The sequence below is a fragment of the Alosa sapidissima genome, chromosome 19 (genome assembly GCF_018492685.1).
Source record: "Alosa sapidissima isolate fAloSap1 chromosome 19, fAloSap1.pri, whole genome shotgun sequence".
Taxonomy (NCBI): domain Eukaryota; kingdom Metazoa; phylum Chordata; class Actinopteri; order Clupeiformes; family Clupeidae; genus Alosa; species Alosa sapidissima.
Window position 1 is genome coordinate 30,320,656 of NC_055975.1, and position 20,076 is coordinate 30,340,731.

A 20,076-nucleotide genomic window follows, 5' to 3' on the forward strand; every position below is an offset into this window, starting at 1 on the left:
GAAAGGACCACGGGGCGGGAATTGAACCCGGGTCGCCGGCGTACGGTGCAGATGCCCCAGCCAGTTGCGCCACAGCTGGGGCAGAATCACAAGTTTTAATGCAGGTTTTTAACGCTGAATGGCCATTGTTTACCTGACCTAGCAACAGTAACATAGGGATACGGTACTTGACGAAGGGAGATAAAGAGATTTGTGTATCATGGTAATAATGTGGACAAAGATGTCTGTTTCTCGAGATACCAAGCAATGTCAAATTACTATAGACAACAGCTAGAGCTGCCAGGCAGCTACAGTGCTACAGAGTTTCAGATTACAGGTTTTGCTTTATGCTTTGAATAAATGAATGAATGAATGAATGAATGAATGAATGAATGAATGAACAAATAAACAAATGGACGAATGTCTGAATGTCTGAATGAGGTGTTAATGCTGCTTTGCTTAGGGACTCACGTGAAGGCATCCATGGAAAAGTGAGAACAGCAGGTCTCCTCATCACTGCTCGTCAGTTCAGCAAGCCTACAAGACACAAACACACACACACACACACACACAGAAGACATTAAAGACACATTTTCACTAATTAGCACAGGTAACAAACAGACGTTGGGCCATCATTGGGTGCTGTTGTGTTGGGTGTTGTTGTGTTGGGTGCTGTTGTGTTGTATTGGGTGCTGTTGTGTTGGGTGCTGTTGTGTTGTGTTGGGTGCTGTTGTGTTGTGTTGGGTGCTGTTGCGTTGGGTGCTGTTGCGATTGTGATTGGCCTGATTGAAGTTTCATTTTTCCAGCTCGCAAGCCAACGGAAAGTTGCTAGACTACCCTGGCTGCAGATTACATTAGCTGCCACGAGGGTGCGTCTAGATTTGTAGGCTAATTAGGTGGCATTCATAAACGCGACCACCCTATTGCTGGGGCAACACGTTTACTGTCTATGGGCAACATTTGCCAGCAATCAGAGTCACATGCTCCTCCATTGGCCTTCAGTGATTGCTGCCCTCACCAAGATGGCGGTGCTATGTACATACCTTCTGGAGCCCAATGCGGTATCTAGCTTTCTAATATCTATGCTTTGGAGCCCAATGCGGTATCTAGCTTTCTAATATCTATGCTTTGGAGGAGCTGATATGGCTAGCTGATTAGCATAGTGTACCCACACATTCAAACTCGATGGTCTGAAGCAGCTGGTATAGCTAGCTGTTTAGAAAAGCGTACTCACATACTCAAATTCACTGCTCTGGAGGAGCTGATATGGCTAGCTGCTAGCTGATTAGCGTTACCTACTCAAACGCAGTGGTCCCCAAACTTTTTCTTCCGAGGGCCAGCTCACTATGCCTGGCTCTAAGAGATGGCCAGAGACTCGGAGTATATTAACCATAAATAGCTTAGTGCTGTGAACAACAGCAGTCTACCTTAGTTGAATATTCCATTACATTTAATCATAGGCTACTGCAATTTAATACCATTGCTAACTGTGTTTATGTTGCCACCATGCCATATCAGTGTAAAATGTAGCTCAAATGACATAATACTAATAAAAAGACTCTTTTTTTTCTTTTGTTTCTTTTCATACATAGCTCAAGTTGTGAACAAGCAATATCCTACAAATAATTTAAAGTTATCAAACTATGACAGTTTTATGAAGTGCTGGCAAACACATCTGAAATTATCACCATTCTAACTTTCACTCACCTGATGAGAACTTTGAACTCTGTATGAACATTTGAACGTGTGAATAAAAAATAGAAATAATTATCCCAGAAAGTCCCAGAAATATGACTTGAATAGAAGTTAGTTAGTTATTAACAAATAATTGATAAACGTTTAGAATACTTTGAGCACTGATGCAGTCAGCATAGGCCTCTTACATTGTTTGCAGGTAGGCCTACATTTCATTCCGTTTTCGATGGCAAACGCGAAACAGCACCAAAACAACCACCAGTGGGCAAAAGGAGTATTACATGTGTACTGTTAAGACTCGCCATAGAGAATGAATGGGGAAATTACGGAGGTTATAGTTTGACGATGTCGTCCTCCCATGCGGGCCAGATGCTATATACCACGGACATGTTTTGGGGGGCCACCCAAAATGAGTTGGCGGGCCGTAGTTTGGGGACCACTGCTCAAACGCAATGCTGATTAGCTGCTAGCTGATTAGCGTAGCGTACTCACATACCCAAACGAGGTGGCCTGGAGGAGCTGATATGGCTAGCTGTTAGCTGATTAGCGTAGCGTACTCACGTACTCGAACTCGGTGGTCTGGAGGAGCCGGGCGAGCATGGCGGCTGGCCGGGGCGAGACGCTCCGCACTGAGAGGGAGATGAAGGCCACACTCTCCTGCTGTGGAAGACATGCCAGCACCTGCTGCACACTCTCATCACACAACCTGCTTCCAGCCACCCTGGAGGGAACACACATACACACAGTAATGTAAATACACAGTGTGTTTGAAATACTCACTTACGGCTCCTACACACAGTTGCGTTCCGTCAACGCATGCCAGTGGGTGTTCCCGACGGTAGCTATGCAAATGACTTGAAGTAAAACCGTAACGTGATTGGTTGGTGCCGTCCGTAGATTGGCTTGATTGGCCGATGCCGTCTGTCGGTGCAGCAACAGCTGAACTTCTCAATGCGAGCGACGAGAGAAACGCGACGCGACGGACCCACAATTCAGTTCGGCAACGGATGACGTGAGCCCATGTAAAGTGAATGGGATGCGTCTCCAGCAACGCAACGCACGCAGCTGTGTGTAGGAGCCGATACAAATGAAACAGTACACACACTGTACCAGAATTAATGATAAAACTATAATTGGTAATAATAATGGGTGAGGAGGTGTAGAGGAGGTGTAGAGGAGGTGGGAGGGGTAGAGGAGGTGGGAGGTGTAGAGGAGGTGTAGAGGAGGTTGGAGGTGTAGAGGAGTTGGTTGGTGTAGAGGAGGTGTAGAGGAGGTGGTTGGTGTAGAGGAGGTGTAGAGGAGGTGGGAGGTGTAGAGGAGGCAGTTGGTGTAGTGGAGGTGGGAGGTGTAGAGGAGGTGTAGAGGAGGTGGGAGGTGTAGAGGAGGTGTAGAGGAGGTGGGAGGTGTAGAGGAGGTAGTTGGTGTAGTGGAGGTGGGAGGTGTAGAGGAGGTGGTTGGTGTAGAGGAGGTGTAGAGGAGGTGGGAGGTGTAGAGAAGATGGGAGGTGTAGAGGAGGTGGGAGGGGTAGAGGAGGTGGGAGGTGTAGAGGAGGTGTAGAGGAGGTCGGAGGTGTAGAGGAGGTGGTTGGTGTAGAGGAGGTGTAGAGGAGGTAGTTGGTGTAGAGGAGGTGTAGAGGAGGTGGGAGGTGTAGAGGAGGTGTAGAGGAGGTGTAGAGGAGGTAGTTGGTGTAGTGGAGGTGGGAGGTGTAGAGGAGGTGGGAGGTGTAGAGGAGGTGTAGAGGAGGTAGTTGGTGTAGTGGAGGTGGGAGGTGTAGAGGAGGTGGTTGGTGTAGAGGAGGTGTAGAGGCGGTGTACTACCCCAGTTCTTTGAGGTTCTTTCCTCTTCCAAGCGCCATGAGGAGATCTGGGATATCAGTGTCAGACAGGCCTTCCACCTGCAGTCTGAAAACACACACATACAACAATTAACACACACACACACACACACATACACACACACACACACACTAACAATTAACACACACACACACACACACACTAACAATTAACACACACACAAGCACACACACATACACACACTAACAATTAACACACACACACACATACACACACACACACTAACAATTAACACACACACACATACACACACACACACTAACAATTAACACACACACAAACACACACACACACTAACAATTACAACACACACACACACTAACAATTAACACACACACACACACACACACACACAGCCACACGTGATACCCACTCCAGTTCATGGCAACGTGTCAGAGCAGGCCTCAGAATCCTCAGCGCGTCCGCGGTAACGTGGCATCGCCATAGCGCCAGGCTCCCATTGGCTGGAGCGCAGAGCAGGCAGTAGCGCAGCGCCCAGCAGTCGGCCGTCGTCATGGCAACGCCGAAAAGCTGCACCCTGCCCAACGCCTCCAGGGCTCGGCTGGCCACGCCGTCGTCATGGAGCTCGTGGAGGCAGCGCAGGACGTGCAGCCTCAGGTGGTCAGCGCCGTACGAGTCCCGCACGTCCCCCGCCAAGCGCAGGAGCCACTCCTCCACGTCCAGACGGGCCTCTGTCGCCGGGGGCAACGGAGGCGACGTGTCTGTGAGGAGGAGGCCCCGCACGCGTGGGTCGGCCAGGCCGCAGAGGAAGCGCCCCACGTCCAGCAGGCTGGGGTCAGGGGTGGTCTGCTCGTCCCCCTGCAGGGAGAGGAGCTGCAGCAGCTGCTGTCTGGACCTCCGGGACGCACCGCCATCTGACCACACGCAGCAGAGAGCCGACAGAAACTCCTGCACACTAGGGTGGCCAAAGACCTCGCTCAACCACTCCTCATCCTCCTCCTCCACCTCCTCCTCCTCTTCCTCCTCCTCCACCTCCTCCTCCACCTCCAGGGGCCTCTCGGCCTCACACACACCTCCCTGGTCAGACACCGTCCGCTGCCGGAGTATGTGGCTCAGGGCCCGGCGGCTCAGGCGTCGCAGTGCGGTGGACATCAGCCGGCCCGAGCCCTGGCAATGTCGCCGTAGCAACGTGGACACGGCGTACGCGATCACAGCCGTGGCCGAGTGCAGGTCGAGGTCCGGTGCGCCCGTGGGGCAGCGGTCAGGGAGGTGCCAGAGGACAGCGCAGACCATCGTGCTGAGGAGAGGAGAGGAGCAGACGGTGCGGAGAGGAGCGCTCGACCTCAGCCAGTGGAGCGCACGTCCCAGACGCTCCCCCTCCTCCCCCTCCTCCTCTCTGAGGAGCTTCCTGAAGCACTGCTCCACGGCCGCCTCTGAGAAGCCCATCATTTCCACGGTGCGCTGCGGCCTCTTCAGCAGCCGGCTCAGCCTGTCCGCCCCCGCGGGCCTGGTGGTGACCAGCAGGGGGCACTGCGGCAGGAGCCGTCCGCCGAGCAGGGCGCCGAGAGCCTCGTGGAGCTCCGCTGGCCGCTGGGGGCCTGCGTCTGCGTCTGCGTCGTCGCCGTCCAGAGGAGGCTGGAGGTCCTCGAGGCCGTCGATGGCGATGAGCACCCGCGCCGGACGCTCCTGCAGCGCGCGGGACACCAGAGGGACGAAGCAGCGTTCGGGGCTCAGCGCGTCCACAAGCGAGCGGTCCGCAGGGGCGAGATCGAGATTGCTGAAGCAGCGTTCGGGGCTCAGCGCGTCCACTAGCGAGCGGTCCGCAGGGGCGCGGCCGAGATGGCCGCAGCGCAGCACGAGGACCAGGTCAAAGAGGCGCTCGTACAGGCGGCCGCGGGCCCAGTCCAGCAGCAGCTTCTGCACGGCCACAGACTTGCCGTGTCCGGCGGGGCCCTGCAGGATGAGCGCGAGGGGTCGGGGCTCGGCGTGTGTGTGTGCGTGCGTGTGTGTGTGTGCGGGGCGCTGGGGTCGGCAGAAGAGCTGCTCCAGGCGTGTGGGGTGGTAGGCTGGGCTGGCCCTGGAGGTGAGGTCTCCGCGCAGGCAGGCCTCTTCCTCCTCCTCCTCCTCCTCCTCCCAGCGGCTCAGCTCTCTGCTCCTCTGCACCATCTCCGGCTCCGTGTAGACCGACCCGAGGGGCACGCCCCCCCGCAGCAGGCAGCGATAGTCCGGCAGCGTCCCATACTCCCTGCAAACCCACTCCCTGTAGGCCACGACGGCGGGGTCACCTGGGGAAGACAGACACACACACGCCAGTCAGGATGGACCAGAGGTCACACACACGCCAGTGGAGGGCGTCCTGGGGTTCCCACACTCGGTAGGCCCAGAGGTCTGGAGTCTGTGGTCACGGTCAAGCACTCTGACCTGCACTGCTGTGCAGACAGACAGCGCAGCAGCGCAAACTTGCAGTGTTTACCATTTTTACATTTTCAGAACTGTAACCGATCGTATTCAGAAACACGGAGATAAACATTTATGTTCTGCTCTGAGCACAGTGAGGACATGACAGAAGTGGAACTGGAAAGTAGGCAGAGCAATGCAGAACAATTTTTGCCAGAGGATCCAGGACTATAGCCAGAGAAATGAACAAATGATCAGACACCATAGAGCACATGTAGTCATGTCATGTACCACTCTACCTTAGTATGTGTGTAGGCCTAGTCATAAACTCACATCACGGATTATTAACCTACCATAAGCATTACAGTTAATAGAATTACCCTCTCACCTAAGCCTGGGGGACAGACACATTTAAACTGAGATGTGTAGCCTAACCCTTAGACAAGCAACGCGAAAGATAGACTTGCATACGGTACCTCAACTAAAATGTTCTGCTATCTCAAAAGCTGTTGGGAGTCCAGTAGCCTCCGAACTAATTGGGTCAAGAGAACAATCACTCTCACACACAGCTCTGCTGAGCTCCTGAATAATCAGATCATCCGCTGCACTTACTGTCTATAACTGTATCCATACCGAATCGCTGTTCGATCGTTTCGCCGGCGTGTTTGCAGCGCAGCCAGAACTCCAGAGCCTGGGGTCAAACCGAAACAACCAGAAACAAACGATTTGCAAGTGTGTGCACGTCAAAATCTTGTCAAAAGTCGATCTGACAGCTGATCGGACGTATCGCGCCGAAGTATTCACATGTTAAAAGGGGCATGATGACTCGTTGGAGCGTGAACGAGAGTGTGACGTGAGCGGACAACACTGCCCTCCGTGTCCTGCCCTCGAAGCTCTGTCCTCCAATCAAATGCATCTGCGACATATCCGGCCTGAAGAGAGTCTATTATTGATCCCCAAGGGGAAATTCAAGAATAAGATCATCCACTAGCCTGGCAGGCCATCCTAGATTTCTAGGCTAATCATCCACAACAACATTAAAACATTGCTGTTGTTTTCTCTGATAACAGTAATACTAATGCCTTGGTAATTATTAATCATGTAAACAATATTAATTACATTTTAATAACACAATTTCCCCTTATGATTTCCAGTACCTTTAATAAGTTTGAATAAACATTCTTGTAAATTTCTTGGTTGGCAAGTTTAAAAGCCAAAATGTCGGTTGAGTGTGTGTGGTGGCTGTTTATCTGTCTAGGCTTAGCTCATGCAGCTTTTCCTAGAGGATTAGCCATCCTGCTACAAGGGACACAATGTCCGATCAAATCCTAACGCACCAGCGCATGGCATGAGTGCCAGTGTCTGATCAAATCAACTCACTAGCGCATCCTAACTCAGCACGGCATGGCCTGTGATTTTGGGAAAGGTCCATACAGAACTGGCCACAGCAGAGTTCCTTGAACAGGTCTGATTAGATGAGGTTCTTGATTCGCATAACATGCCCATTTCGTTCCTTGTCGAACGCCCACACCAAACCAAACAAAAGCTTGGTTTACATTTCGGACAAAGGACAGTCTTCCACAGACTCCAATGCATTTCAGTCAGACAAACTTTATTTCACATTAGTACATTAAAACAAACAAAAACTCCATGGACAAATGGAGTGTATTAGAGATATTGAGAATCGATTTTCGGATCAAAATAAATAGGAGTTAAATGCTTTCCTCGACCTCCCTTATCTCCGATGTTGGGGTGACCAGCGGTCCCACTCCGTAACCCAGCGCATTAGCACCCCGAGTGCCCACCATACAAGTGACCAGAGACATTGGGAACACATCTTTATTTGCCTTCACTCAAGTGTTCAAAAAGTGCAGAAACATTCAAACAAACAAACAAACAAAACCAACTGTGACAGGACATCGTATTAAACATCAAAATCATGTTTTCAGGAAAGGTGACTAGCAGCTTCAAAGAAACACACGTTAACCTGTCAACAAGGTACAGAAACACACGTTAACCTTAGGAAGGAGTAGTGTGTGTGTGTGGAGCGGGGGTGGGGTGGGCGAGAGGTGGTGTGTGTGGAGCAGGCGAGAGGTGGTGTGTGTGTGTGTGTGGAGCAGGGGTGGGGTAGGCGAGAGGTGGTATGTGTGTGTGTTCAGGGCTGGTAGGAGTGGTCCTCAGCCTCCAGCAGAAAGCGCAGCCAGCCCAGGACGTTCTCCTCGGCGGTGAGCTCGCTCCTGAAACTATAGCCCAGCCCCGGCTGGAAGGGCCGCTCCCGGGAGACTGAAAGCTCTTCCTATAAATATGTAGACACACACACACACACACACACACACAGAACATCGCTCAAAACAGGCACACATGAGCGTGGGCACACAGACACACTCAGGGGAGCAGTGTAAAACCACACACACACCTGGGGAGCGGAGGAAAACATGGCCTGTCCGTGTGCGGCATTGCCAGCTGGCTGTGGGGTTAGCAGTGTGGCGTTGGATCCTGACGTAACGTCCAGCTGGCTGCCCATTTCCACGCCCCGCTCCTCATCCACCTGGTCCAGCAGGCCTCGCCTGAGGAGCAAGGGACACACACACACATACAGGAAGTGATTACTCCATGGTAAGGTGGATGGAAACACCTTGTTAAAGCGATGGTTCAGAGTAATTTCACCCTAGGGTCCTTTGCACCATGACCCTGAGCCAAACACCCTCCCTGACTTGTTTTCCCTTGGTCGAACCCTGGTCGAGTAGCGCTGTCAGAAACGAATGATGTTCTGCAGTCGTAATGGAACCAACTTTTATCTCGTAAATTACCCCACTAATAATGCCCTGAATGGTACGAAACTTCTACAGTAGTACAACTATGACCTTTAGTCCAATAACGAGGCATTAGAAAGTTTGTAAGTGCACCAGGAGTTTATTTAAATAAGACTCTACTACTCTGCTACCATCTAGCGCTGCGTCGCTGTTACTTCCGTGATTTGGGAAAAGCCCGTAAAAGTCCTGGCAGGAAGCATGCATAAGGATGTAGATCCAGGAATGCACTAATATTTTGTTCGTAGTCCAGTTTGCAACAATTATTAGTTAACACTAAGTTGTAAACACTTCGGGAAAAAAAATATAAAAAACTGGATATACCAAAAAACGTTGATGTAATCGCTTCCTGCCAGGACTTTTACGGGCTTTTCCCAAATCACTGAAGTAACGTCGACGCAGTGGTAGATAGCAGCAGAGTAGAAGCTATCAGGCAAGTGTTATTTAAATAAACTCCTGGTGTACTTACAAACTTTCCAATGCCTCGTTTTATGAGTAAAGAAGATAGTTGTACTACTGTAGAAGTTTCGTACCATTCTGGGAATTATTAGTGGGGTAATTCACGAGATACTAAGTTGGTTCCATTAGCGCCCGCAGAAAGTCATTAGTTTCCGACAGCGCTACTCAACCAGGGTTCGACCAAGGGAAAACAAGTTCAGGGGGGGGTGTTTGGCTCGGGGTCATGGTGCAAAGGACCCTAGAGGGAAATTACTCTGAACCATCGCTTTAAGTCTTACAAACGATAAGCTGGCAAGAAGAGACAGACAGAGACGCACACACACACGATCAGCACTCACAGTGCGTCCTGGTCCAGGGGAGCGTCCCCCTCGCTCTGGTCACTTTGGGCAGAGGCGCTGGGGTCCCAGGCATGCAGCGCCTTCCTCCACAGCCGCACCTGCGCATCCCATGAGCGCCGACTGTACTTGTGGTACTTGTTAGGGGTGGACGGGTGCAGCCCAGGGATCCGCAGGTGCCTACAGGTGCACACACACACACACACAGATCAATCAGATGCCTACAGATGCACATCCAAACGCGCGCGCACACACACACACACACACACATCAATCAGATGCCTACAGGTGCACATCCAAACGCACACACACACAAACATACAAACACACTGATAAAGCGCACACACACCCTGATCAAACGTACACACACACACTGATCAATCAGAAGAGCTTAACAGTATGGAAATGTTCCGACATTTAAAATCAAATGATTAAGTAGACTTCATTTGGGAAAAAAACAAACATTACTATACAGTCAATAGTGTCAATGATTTTAACACCTGACTAACAATAACCTGCATTTTCCACTTGAGATTTCTTCAAGGCAGTCGAGGGCTTTATAGTGAAGGGGGCCAATAAACAGCACCCGCTTGGCTAATGCATGGCAGCCATCATGCATGAGAATACTCACCACACACTGGCTCCAGGTGGAGAGTGAGGGAATGAATGTATGAGCCAGTTACAATAAAACACTCCAGATTGAGAGGTGAGTAAAGCATAGTCTAGATTGAGAGGCAAGTAAAGCATAGTCCAGATTGAGAGGCGAGTAAAGCATAGTCCAGATTGAGAGGCGAGTAAAGCATAGTCCAGATTGAGAGGTGAGCAAAGCATAGTCCAGATTGAGAGGTGAGCAAAGCACAGTCTAAATTGAGAGGCGAGTAAAGCATAGTCCAGATTGAGAGGTGAGCAAAGCACAGTCTAAATTGAGAGGCGAGTAAAGCATAGTCCAGATAGAGAGGTGAGTAAAGCATAGTCTAGATTGAGAGGCGAGTAAAGCGTTTTCCAGATTATATTTGGTAAAAAGGAGGAAAGACTTAGGGTTGCCACTCTCCTTGACACAAAAGGGTTGAAGGCAAAGGATACTGTTCAAAATCTTGGTGTATTAATCGACAGTGATCTAAATTCTAACAGCCACATGAAAGCGATAACTAAACCAGCTTTTTACCACCTCAATAATATTGCCAAACTTAGAGGGCTGATGTCAAAACATGACTTAGAAAAACTCATAAATGCATTTATCTCCAGCAGGGTTGATTACTGCAATGGACTGTTTACAGGCCTTCCTAAAAAGACTATCAAACAGCTTCAGGTGATACAAAAAGCAGCAGCTAGGATTCTAACAAAAACTAAAAGAACTGACCGCATTATTCCAACTCTACTCCAAGTCCTTGCACTGGCTTCCAGTAAGTCACAGAATTGACTTTAAAGTGTAAGTTCAGTGTAAATTGACCCCTAGTCCTGTTGTTCAAGCTCATCACATGCAGCCCATAGGAAAAAGAAGGAGACAATTTGGGACAACATGGGCCAAGTTATGGACAGGCAGCTGAAAGCAGACCCATGGGCCAAGTTATGGACAGGCAGCTTAAAGCAGACCCATGGGCCAAGTTATGGACAGGCAGCTTAAAGCAGACCCATGGGCCAAGTTATGGACAGGCAGCTTAAAGCAGACCCATGGGCCAAGTTATGGCCAGGCAGCTTAAAGCAGACCCATGGGCCAAGTTATGGACAGGCAGCTTAAAGCAGACCCATGGGCCAAGTTATGGCCAGGCAGCTTAAAGCAGACCCATGGGCCAAGTTATGGACAGGCAGCTGAAAGCAGATCCATGGGGGCAGTGGGGAGTTACTTTCAGTTTCAGTTTTGATGCCCTCATGGGTCTGCTTTAAGCTGCCTGTCCATAACATGGCCTACGTTGTCCCAAATTGTCTCATTCTTTTCTGATGGGCTGCATGTGGTGAGCTTATACAACTGGGCTATGGGTCAATTTACATTGAACTGACACTTTAAAGAACTACTTGTTTATAAATCAGTAAATGAAGCAGGACATAAATACCCATCAGACATGCTTCAGCAGTACACACCTTTTCGTCCTCTCAGGTCCCAGGTGAAAAACCTGCTGTTAGAACTAAACATGGTGAAGCAGCTTTTAGCTTCTTAGCTTTTCACCATCATCTTTGGGATGACTTTTTTTTTAGCTTTTTACCATCAATATTGGGATGACATCAAAAAGGACTCAACTGTAGTTTTAAATCTAGACTTAAGACCAAACTGTTATCAGATGCTTTCTGCTAACTGCGCCGAGTTACAAATTCTGAATCTGGCTTGAACATTATTCTCTCTTGTCTTTTATTACTTTTTTTGTTGCTTATTAATTATTTATTGTTAAATGATTTTACCTAGTGCGTTTTAGGTTTTCTTTTTAATTATGATCTTTACCTTTTGAACTATTCTTTGAACTATTCTTCTTCTATATTGCCCCTCTATGCTTTTATTTGTTATTCCTGTTTGCTTTTGTTTATGTAAAGCACATTGAATGACCTCTGTGTATGAAATGCGCTATATAAATAAACTTGACTTGTCCAGATTGAGGGGAGTAGAGTTTAGTTTGACTAACAGTGCATACACATTGAGAGGAGAGTAGTGTGCAGTCCAGATTGAGAGTAGTGCATACAGTACTTTGGCACCTACTGCAGGTAGTTCTGTGAGTGAGTAGTGCGTAGTGCATACTTTGGCACCTGCTGCAGGTAGTTCTGTGAGTGAGTAGTGCGTACCGTGGCACCTGCTGCAGGTAGTTCTGTGAGTGCGTAGTGCGTACTGTGGCACCTGCTGCAGGTAGTTCTGTGAGTGCGTAGTGCGTACCGTGGCACCTGCTGCAGGTAGTTCTGTGAGTGCGTAGTGCGTACTGTGGCACCTGCTGCAGGTAGTTCTGTGAGTGCGTAGTGCGTACTGTGGCACCTGCTGCAGGTAGTTCTGTGAGTGCGTAGTGCGTACCTTGGCACCTGCTGCAGGTAGTTCTGGTACCCCTGGGTGTTCTTCCCGTACTGGATCTGCTTCTGCCGACGCTTCAGAACCGACTCATTGGTCTCGAAACGCGACGGATCCAAGTTACGGGAACACCAGAAGGGCTTCGGAGACCTGAAAAAAAGAGGATCAGATTTTAAAACACAGCGCATCTTTACTCAACTTGAATTTCCCCTTGGGGATCAATACAGTATCTATCTATCTACTCTATGGTACTTACTGAACAAGTATCTTTACTCTATGGTACTTACTGAACAAGTATCTTTACTCTATGGTACTTACTGAACGTGCCCAAAGTCTAGCACAGACAGCCAAGATCCAGGCTAGTTAGCTCTGCAATATGACCGGCTAAGAGTGGTGGAGATTGTAAGTGGGTTACATAATAATATATCAGCAGAGATGGGGGGTTTGAGGCTACATGTCGAGATGGGGAAGAATGGTTTTATATGTCAAGATGGAGAGGTATGGTTCTATATGTTGAGATGGAAAGGTATGGTTCTATATGTTGAGATGGAAAGGTATGGTTCTATATGTTGAGATAGGAGCAGGGACGTGCACAGGGGGGTTGCTCAGGTTGCCCGGGCAACTGCCCATATGGCCTTCTCGACTCACGTTGCCCTTCCGAGGGGAAAATAAATAAATAAATAAATCGTACAATGGATGCAGAATTTCACGTAGGCCTAGATAAAAAAAAATCGCAAAGCCTCATTCACTTCCACACTCCACCGAACTCCACCGAAAGTGGAAGTCAGTAGGGGAAGGGCAAACTCCGTTTACGTGGCTGCAGCGCTGCACGTGACCGGCACCTGAGCTGAGCCTGCATGAGCGGACTTAGAAGGAGATTGTTGCGAAACCACGTTGTCGGAATAAGTGAGTTTGTGATGTATAACAACCGAACGATCATCAAGTTGTATGAAATGAATTCAAATCTTCATAAATCCAGGCTGAGTTTGCCACGTTTAGCCTAAATAATCAGACAGATAGCTCGCAGACAAGCAGCCCGTTACCACATAGCCAGTTTTGGTAGGCATTAGGCCGGGTGTAGGCAAACTGCGGCCCGCACACCAAGCACTTTCATCCGGCCCGCCGAGCATTTCATTTGGTTATCAGGCTGCTCGCTATTTTTTTCCTGTGACAGAGACGACATTGGTTAGCTTTACCGCAAACTGCTTTCCACTCTTAGAGAACGTTTACAATGTCAAAACATCATATTAAATAGAGATGATAGGCCTACTCTTAGTTCTCCTTTGCAGCAGAACTAACTTGAACATTATGCTACTAGCCTACTGTGCGGCCCGCCGGCCAATTTTCAAAACCCAATGTGGCCCTTGAGCCAAAATGTTTGCCCACCCCTGCATTAAGCAAACTAAAGCTAGCCTACATGTCCACCCCTGCATTAGGCAAACTAAAGCTAGCCTACATGTCCACCCCTGCATTAGGCAAACTAAAGCTAGCCTACATGTCTGCTGATAGTTAGTTTCTCACATTTTGTTTTAGCAAGTAGAATGAATGATGGAAGTAATGAATCACATTAATTATTTTATTCAAAATGGTTAAATGCCTAAATCCTATCCACTATTTTGGCTATTGTTTGGAGCCAAGATGCCCACTGAAAAGAGGCGGATTCAGGAGAGGGAGAGACCATTCAGGGAGGCAGCAAAGGGCAGCACATCACTGCAGCGTTGGCTGCGAAAAAGCCAACCAGCAGGTGAGACAGAAACTTTCTGTGATAAAGATGACATGACACTGTGTACGCGAATTGATTAATTAATCAGACTCATATTTTAGCCTACTAATGGCAATGTTTCAGAATTACATTACATTTAAGATGAGGAGCAGTCACAAGCCTCCAGAACATGTGAGGAAAATGTGGACCAGGAGGAGGCACATACAGTAGGGCAGGTAGGCCTAAGTGATGATCACCAAATATGAGATGAGAGGACCATTATACAAAATAATTGTAATCTAAAAAAACATAGGCTATCATTTCAAAGAGCTTGCCTGAGCAGAACATAAATACCACTAGTGGGCATTAAAATAATATGATAATGGCAATAACAATAATATGTAATTGGTCAGATGATGAGCCCACATTTGGAGAAACCTATCAGTGACTTGATAGGATATTGATAGGGATATTGATGTTGGTGATTTTCATGATCCAAGTCATGTTTTTCTGTGTTATTAGTTAAGGTGATTGAGTGCTGTATTTCAGTGTTTTATATATATATATATATATATATATATATATATATATATATATATATATATATATATATATATATATATATATAGATAGATAGATAGATAGAAGTGTATATATATTTTAATAAAGACCCTGTTATTCTCAGTCCTTCATATAGCCCGTGAGGTTTTTTTTTTTTTTTTTTGGGGGGGGGGGGGGCCCTTTTTTCAGGTCAGAGCAACTGCCCCTTAAAATTCCTGTGCACATCCCTGGATAGGGGGTATGGTTCTATATGTTGAGATGGGAGGTATGGTTCTATATGTTGAGATGGGGGGTATGGTTCTATATGTTGAGATGGGGGGTATGGTTCTATATGTTGAGAGGTATGGTTCTATATGTTGAGATGGGGGGTATGGTTCTATATGTTGAGATGGTTCTACATGTTGAGATGGGAGGAATGGTTCTACATGTTGAGATGGGAGGAATGGTTCTACATGTTGAGATGGTTCTACATGTTGAGATGGGAGGCATGGTTCTACATGTTGAGATGGGAGGAATGGTTCTATATGTTGAGATGGGAGGAATGGTTCTACATGTTGAGATGGGAGGCATGGTTCTACATGTTGAGATGGGAGGCATGGTTCTAACATGTTGAGATGGGAGGCATGGTTCTATATGTTGAGATGGGGGGTATGGTTCTATATGTTGAGATGGTTCTACATGTTGAGATGGGAGGAATGGTTCTACATGTTGAGATGGGAGGAATGGTTCTACATGTTGAGATGGGAGGAATGGTTCTACATGTTGAGATGGTTCTACATGTTGAGATGGGAGGAATGGTTCTACATGTTGAGATGGGAGGCATGGTTCTACATGTTGAGATGGGAGGCATGGTTCTACATGTTGAGATGGGAGGCATGGTTCTACATGTTGAGATGGGAGGCATGGTTCTATATGTTGAGATGGGAGGAATGGTTCTACATGTTGAGATGGTTCTACATGTTGAGATGGGAGGAATGGTTCTATATGTTGAGATGGTTCTACATGTTGAGATGGGAGGAATGGTTCTACATGTTGAGATGGGAGGCATGGTTCTACATGTTGAGATGGGAGGCATGGTTCTACATGTTGAGATGGGAGGCATGGTTCTACATGTTGAGATGGGAGGCATGGTTCTACATGTTGAGATGGTTCTACATGTTAAGATGGGAGGAATGGTTCTACATGTTGAGATGGTTCTACAAGTTGAGATGGGAGGAATGGTTCTACATGTTGAGATGGGAGGAATGGTTCTAAATGTTGAGATGGTTCTACATGTTGAGATGGGAGGAATGGTTCTACATGTTGAGATGGGAGGAATGGTTCTATATGTTGAGATGGTTCTACATGTTGAGATGGGAGGAATGGTTCTATATGTTGAGATGCATGCGTGACCTGGGGACTACATCAGTCTCATCTGTCTGGACGCCTGCTGAGGATATTCGCAGGATACAGCGCTCAAGGATGGACGACCTAAAGAGGACCAGACACACACACACCACATTTATACACACCCTGGACACACACAGACCACATTTATACACACCCTGGACAGACACACACACACACCACATTTATACACACCCTGGACACACACACCGCATTTATACACACCCTGGACACACACACGTATACACACCCTGAACACACACACACACACTTGTGGGGATGAGGGAGGGGGGAGGTGAGGGAGGGGGAGGAGTGAGATGGAGGAGTGAGATGGAGGGGTTCGGGTGGAGGTGAGGGAGGGGGAGGAGTGAGATGGAGGAGTGAGGAGGGAGGGGTTGGGGTGGAGGTGAGGGAGGGGGAGGAGTGAGATGGAGGTGTGAGGAGGGAGGGGTTGGGGTGGAGGTGAGGGAGATGGAGGAGTGAGGAGGGAGGGGTTGGGGTGGAGGTGAGGGAGATGGAGGAGTGAGGAGGGAGGGGGGGTGGAGGTGAGGGAGATGGAGGAGTGAGGAGGGAGGGGTTGGGGTGGAGGTGAGGGAGGGGGAGGAGTGAGATGGAGGGGTTGGGGTGGAGGGGTTGGGGTGGAGGTGAGGGAGATGGAGGAGTGAGGAGGGAGGGGTTGGGGTGGAGGTGAGGGAGGGGGAGGGGTTGGGGTGGAGGGGTTGGGGTGGAGGTGAGGGAGATGGAGGAGTGAGGGAGGGGTTGGGGTGGAGGTGAGGGAGATGGAGGAGTGAGAGGGAGGGGTTGGGGTGGAGGTGAGGGAGATGGAGGTGTGAGATGGAGGGGTTGGGGGGGAGGAGTGAGATGGAGGGGTTGGGGTGGAGGGGTTGGGGTGGAGGTGAGGGAGATGGAGGAGTGAGATGGAGGGGTTGGGGTGGAGGGGTTGGGGTGGAGGTGAGCCGTACCTGCGAGGCTTTTGAGAGGAGAGCGCAGCCAAGTTGTTTTTGTCTCCACCACTCTGCAGGGACCGAGGACTTGCTCCCGCATCACTGGAACCACAACCACACAGTTCACACACACACACACACACACACACGACACACACACACACACACGACACACACACGACACACACACGACACACACACGACACACACACGACACACACACGACAGATGACTGAGGTGACACGCGTGCGTATGTACGTTACCTGACCAGGCGGTCGTAGACAGAGCTGCATCCAGGCAGTAGCCAGGGCTCCATGCTGAGGTGGTGTCCAGCGCTGAAGCTGAGCGCCTGTTCGGAGAAGCCAGGCCATGAGGGGATGGAAAAGCCTCTGACCAAACAAACAAATAAACAAACAGATAAACAAACAAACAAACCGATAAACAGATAAACAAATAAACAAACAAACAGACCGATAAACAAATAAACAGATAAACACTCAAAGGTGGAGTGGGTGATTGAAATCTGCCAAAACTTGTTTACTACTATTTCAGTGTAGCCTCACCCTTTTGTGTTCAGACACGCGCTCACCCGTGTAACCTCGAGACTTAGTGCTGGGGCAGGTAGGGCAAGAGCACGTCTAGGGGGCAGGTAGGGCAAGAGCACGTCTAGGGGGCAGGTAGGGTAAGAGCATGTCTAGGGGGCAGGTAGGTAGGCACGTCTAGGGGGCAGGTAGGGTAAGAGCATGTCTAGGGGGCAGGTAGGGCAAGAGCATGTCTAGGGGGCAGGTAGGGCAAGAGCATGTCTAGGGGGCAGGTAGGGCAAGAGCATGTCTAGGGGGCAGGTAGGGTAAGAGCATGTCTAGGGGGCAGGTAGGGCAAGAGCACGTCTAGGGGGCAGGTAGGGCAAGAGCACGTCTAGGGGGCAGGTAGGGCAAGAGCACGTCTAGGGGGCAGGTAGGCACGTCTAGGGGGCAGGTAGGGCAAGAGCACGTCTAGGGGGCAGGTAGGCACGTCTAGGGGGCAGGTAGGCACGTCTAGGGGGCAGGTAGGGTAAGAGCATGTCTAGGGGGCAGGTAGGGCAAGAGCATGTCTAGGGGGCAGGTAGGGCAAGAGCATGTCTAGGGGGCAGGTAGGGTAAGAGCATGTCTAGGGGGCAGGTAGGGTAAGAGCATGTCTAGGGGGCAGGTAGGGTAAGAGCATGTCTAGGGGGCAGGTAGGGTTAGAGCACGTCTAGGGGGCAGGTAGGCATGCAGGTCTAGGGGGCAGGTAGGGTTAGAGCACGTCTAGGGGGCAGGTAGGCATGCAGGTCTAGGGGGCAGGTAGTAGACCATGTCTAGGTTCGATAATTCAGACGTCTGTTCACGCATACAACCCACCCGTGGGGCATCTGCACTCCCATTCAAACATGTTGGTACACGTATGAGATTTAAAAAAAGTATATTTATATAAGTACATACTCATATAAGTATTTTTAAATGGAAGTACACATCTCAACTTCCATGTATGGTCAGAGTGTGACAGGACAATTTTCAGGCATTTTAAACAAATATATATATATATATATATATATATATATATATATATAATGTCATTATTAAATTATTAAGGGGTCTGTAAAAGTAAAGGCATTTCTTTTTTTTTTTGTAATATGACCCAGACGACCGTATTAATAACCTGTACTCGGATTTGCGCGACCTTGTTAATAACCATCTGCACTCGGATATGCGCGACCCCGTCCGCCGTGGAGTCGACTGGGTTAGGAGTAGTGATACCAGTGTCATTGAAAGACGTCGACATCGGTGGTAGAAAGATTCCTTCCAAAATGTCAACATATTCTCTTTGAGATTTATTCAGACAGGAACGAAAAATGTTAAGTGGGGCAGACTAATGCTAGGCCGAACTTTTAGATTTAGGCTACAATTTAGAAACCTTATGCAACAATAGGCACAGCGGACAGATGGTCAACACATCCAAATTATCTTAATACCGGTACTAACCTACGAACGTATCAGTCGAACGGAATATAATGCAGTGGGTTTGATTACCGACCTTGACTCCGAAGTGCTTTGAAATGCTGACATGCCGACTTCGACTGCGGCCGCAGGCGAAAAAAGCCATTTTGAAAAGTCTGAATCAAGTTCCAATTCGTTTCAGGTGAGTTGGGCGGAGCAGTGATCAGACACTAGACCTACCGGTAATTCAACCCGTTAAAATCGTGTTGTTTGGTTTGCAAAAATCAACCTAGTAGGCCCACTTCCCCTACCCTCAGCAGTTGAGAAGCATGACGCTGTAGCCAGCAAAAAAGGCTTTCATGAACGACCCGATTCCTTAGAACGGTCTCTGGAAATAATCGTGACGTTTCTGGTGTATATCCTAATTAAAATAACGATAGCGTCTCACCTGCCATGTTCAGCGCAGCGGCAGGCCAGTTCTTGCGCGCGCAAGTCATTGAAAATAATGGGTTTCATAGCAGCGTAGCCTACATGTCCATCGGCTGCGCGCAGGTGTTCGAGCTGTTTCATGTTGGCCATCCACTCATCTTCTGTTATAGTAGAGGTCATGGGAAAGATTTGTATGCACTTCATTTAGCGCAGAATATCTCAACTGTTATAGACTAATATGACCCCATTGAACAACGTGGGATGTGTGCCAAAATCGCTACCCGGGACGAAAGTCCTGAAAATGACCACAATAGGTGACACTATCACATTATAGGTGAATGGGACTTTTTTTTTTCTTTATAGAGATTCTCATAAACTTCTACCAGTTTAATCTTCACATTAAGAGAAAGACTTTTTGTATTACACTTTTATTTTTAATTGTGTTTCTGTAGATGTTACCAATGTAATGTAGCTTTAAGACAAAGTGTAATACAAAAAGTATTACTCTTAATATAAAGATTAAATTGGTACATGGAGTGTGTGTACAGTAGGCACTGTTAGACAGCACGTGGAGATCCAGTAAGTGCAGGCCAGAGGGAACTGAATTCTGGCTGCTGTAGGAAGCCA

General features: G+C 48.6%; 2 protein-coding genes across 3 annotated transcripts in view; both read right to left on the minus strand.

Moving 5' to 3' along the window:
• The window catches only part of LOC121692770, a 60,234-nt gene extending 53,537 nt beyond the window's left edge, over positions 1-6,697 (minus strand). The window contains exons 1-6 of the mRNA XM_042071646.1: positions 6,501-6,697; positions 4,524-5,776; positions 3,904-4,484; positions 3,492-3,575; positions 2,240-2,395; positions 451-516 (exon numbers count right to left, since the gene is read on the minus strand). Of these exons, the coding sequence (XP_041927580.1) occupies positions 451-516; positions 2,240-2,395; positions 3,492-3,575; positions 3,904-4,484; positions 4,524-5,776; positions 6,501-6,519 (2,159 nt within the window). The 5' untranslated portion in view covers positions 6,520-6,697. The remainder of the gene's footprint in view (positions 1-450; positions 517-2,239; positions 2,396-3,491; positions 3,576-3,903; positions 4,485-4,523; positions 5,777-6,500) is intronic.
• Positions 6,698-7,479: 782 nt separating this feature from the next.
• slbp2 (stem-loop binding protein 2) lies at positions 7,480-19,596 on the minus strand. 2 transcript variants are annotated; one of them, XM_042072641.1, is made up of 8 exons: positions 19,469-19,596; positions 17,332-17,457; positions 17,087-17,170; positions 16,131-16,208; positions 12,482-12,625; positions 9,496-9,672; positions 8,305-8,455; positions 7,480-8,184 (listed from the first exon to the last, which is right to left on the minus strand). In XM_042072641.1, the coding sequence occupies exons 1-8, from the start codon at positions 19,588-19,590 to the stop codon at positions 8,044-8,046; spliced, it is 1,023 nt and encodes a 340-aa protein (XP_041928575.1). In that variant the 5' UTR covers positions 19,591-19,596; the 3' UTR covers positions 7,480-8,043. The 2 variants fall into 2 exon arrangements, with proteins under 2 accessions (XP_041928575.1, XP_041928576.1); XM_042072642.1 differs by lacking the exon at positions 19,469-19,596 and adding an exon at positions 19,118-19,243.
• Between the last annotated feature and the right edge of the window lie 480 nt (positions 19,597-20,076).

What these genes read in the sequence shown, in the direction of transcription:
- slbp2 (XM_042072641.1), bottom strand. Translation starts at nt 19,590, where the DNA reads ATGAAACAGCTCGAACACCTGCGCGCAGCCGATGGACATGTAGGCTAC. An exon ending in GTCTACGACCGCCTGGTCAG is followed by an intron (nt 17,171 to 17,331) that starts GTAACGTACATA and finishes TTGTGGTTCCAG; the next exon opens with TGATGCGGGAGCAAGTCCTC. An exon ending in TCCTCTCAAAAGCCTCGCAG is followed by an intron (nt 16,209 to 17,086) that starts GTACGGCTCACC and finishes GGTCCTCTTTAG; the next exon opens with GTCGTCCATCCTTGAGCGCT.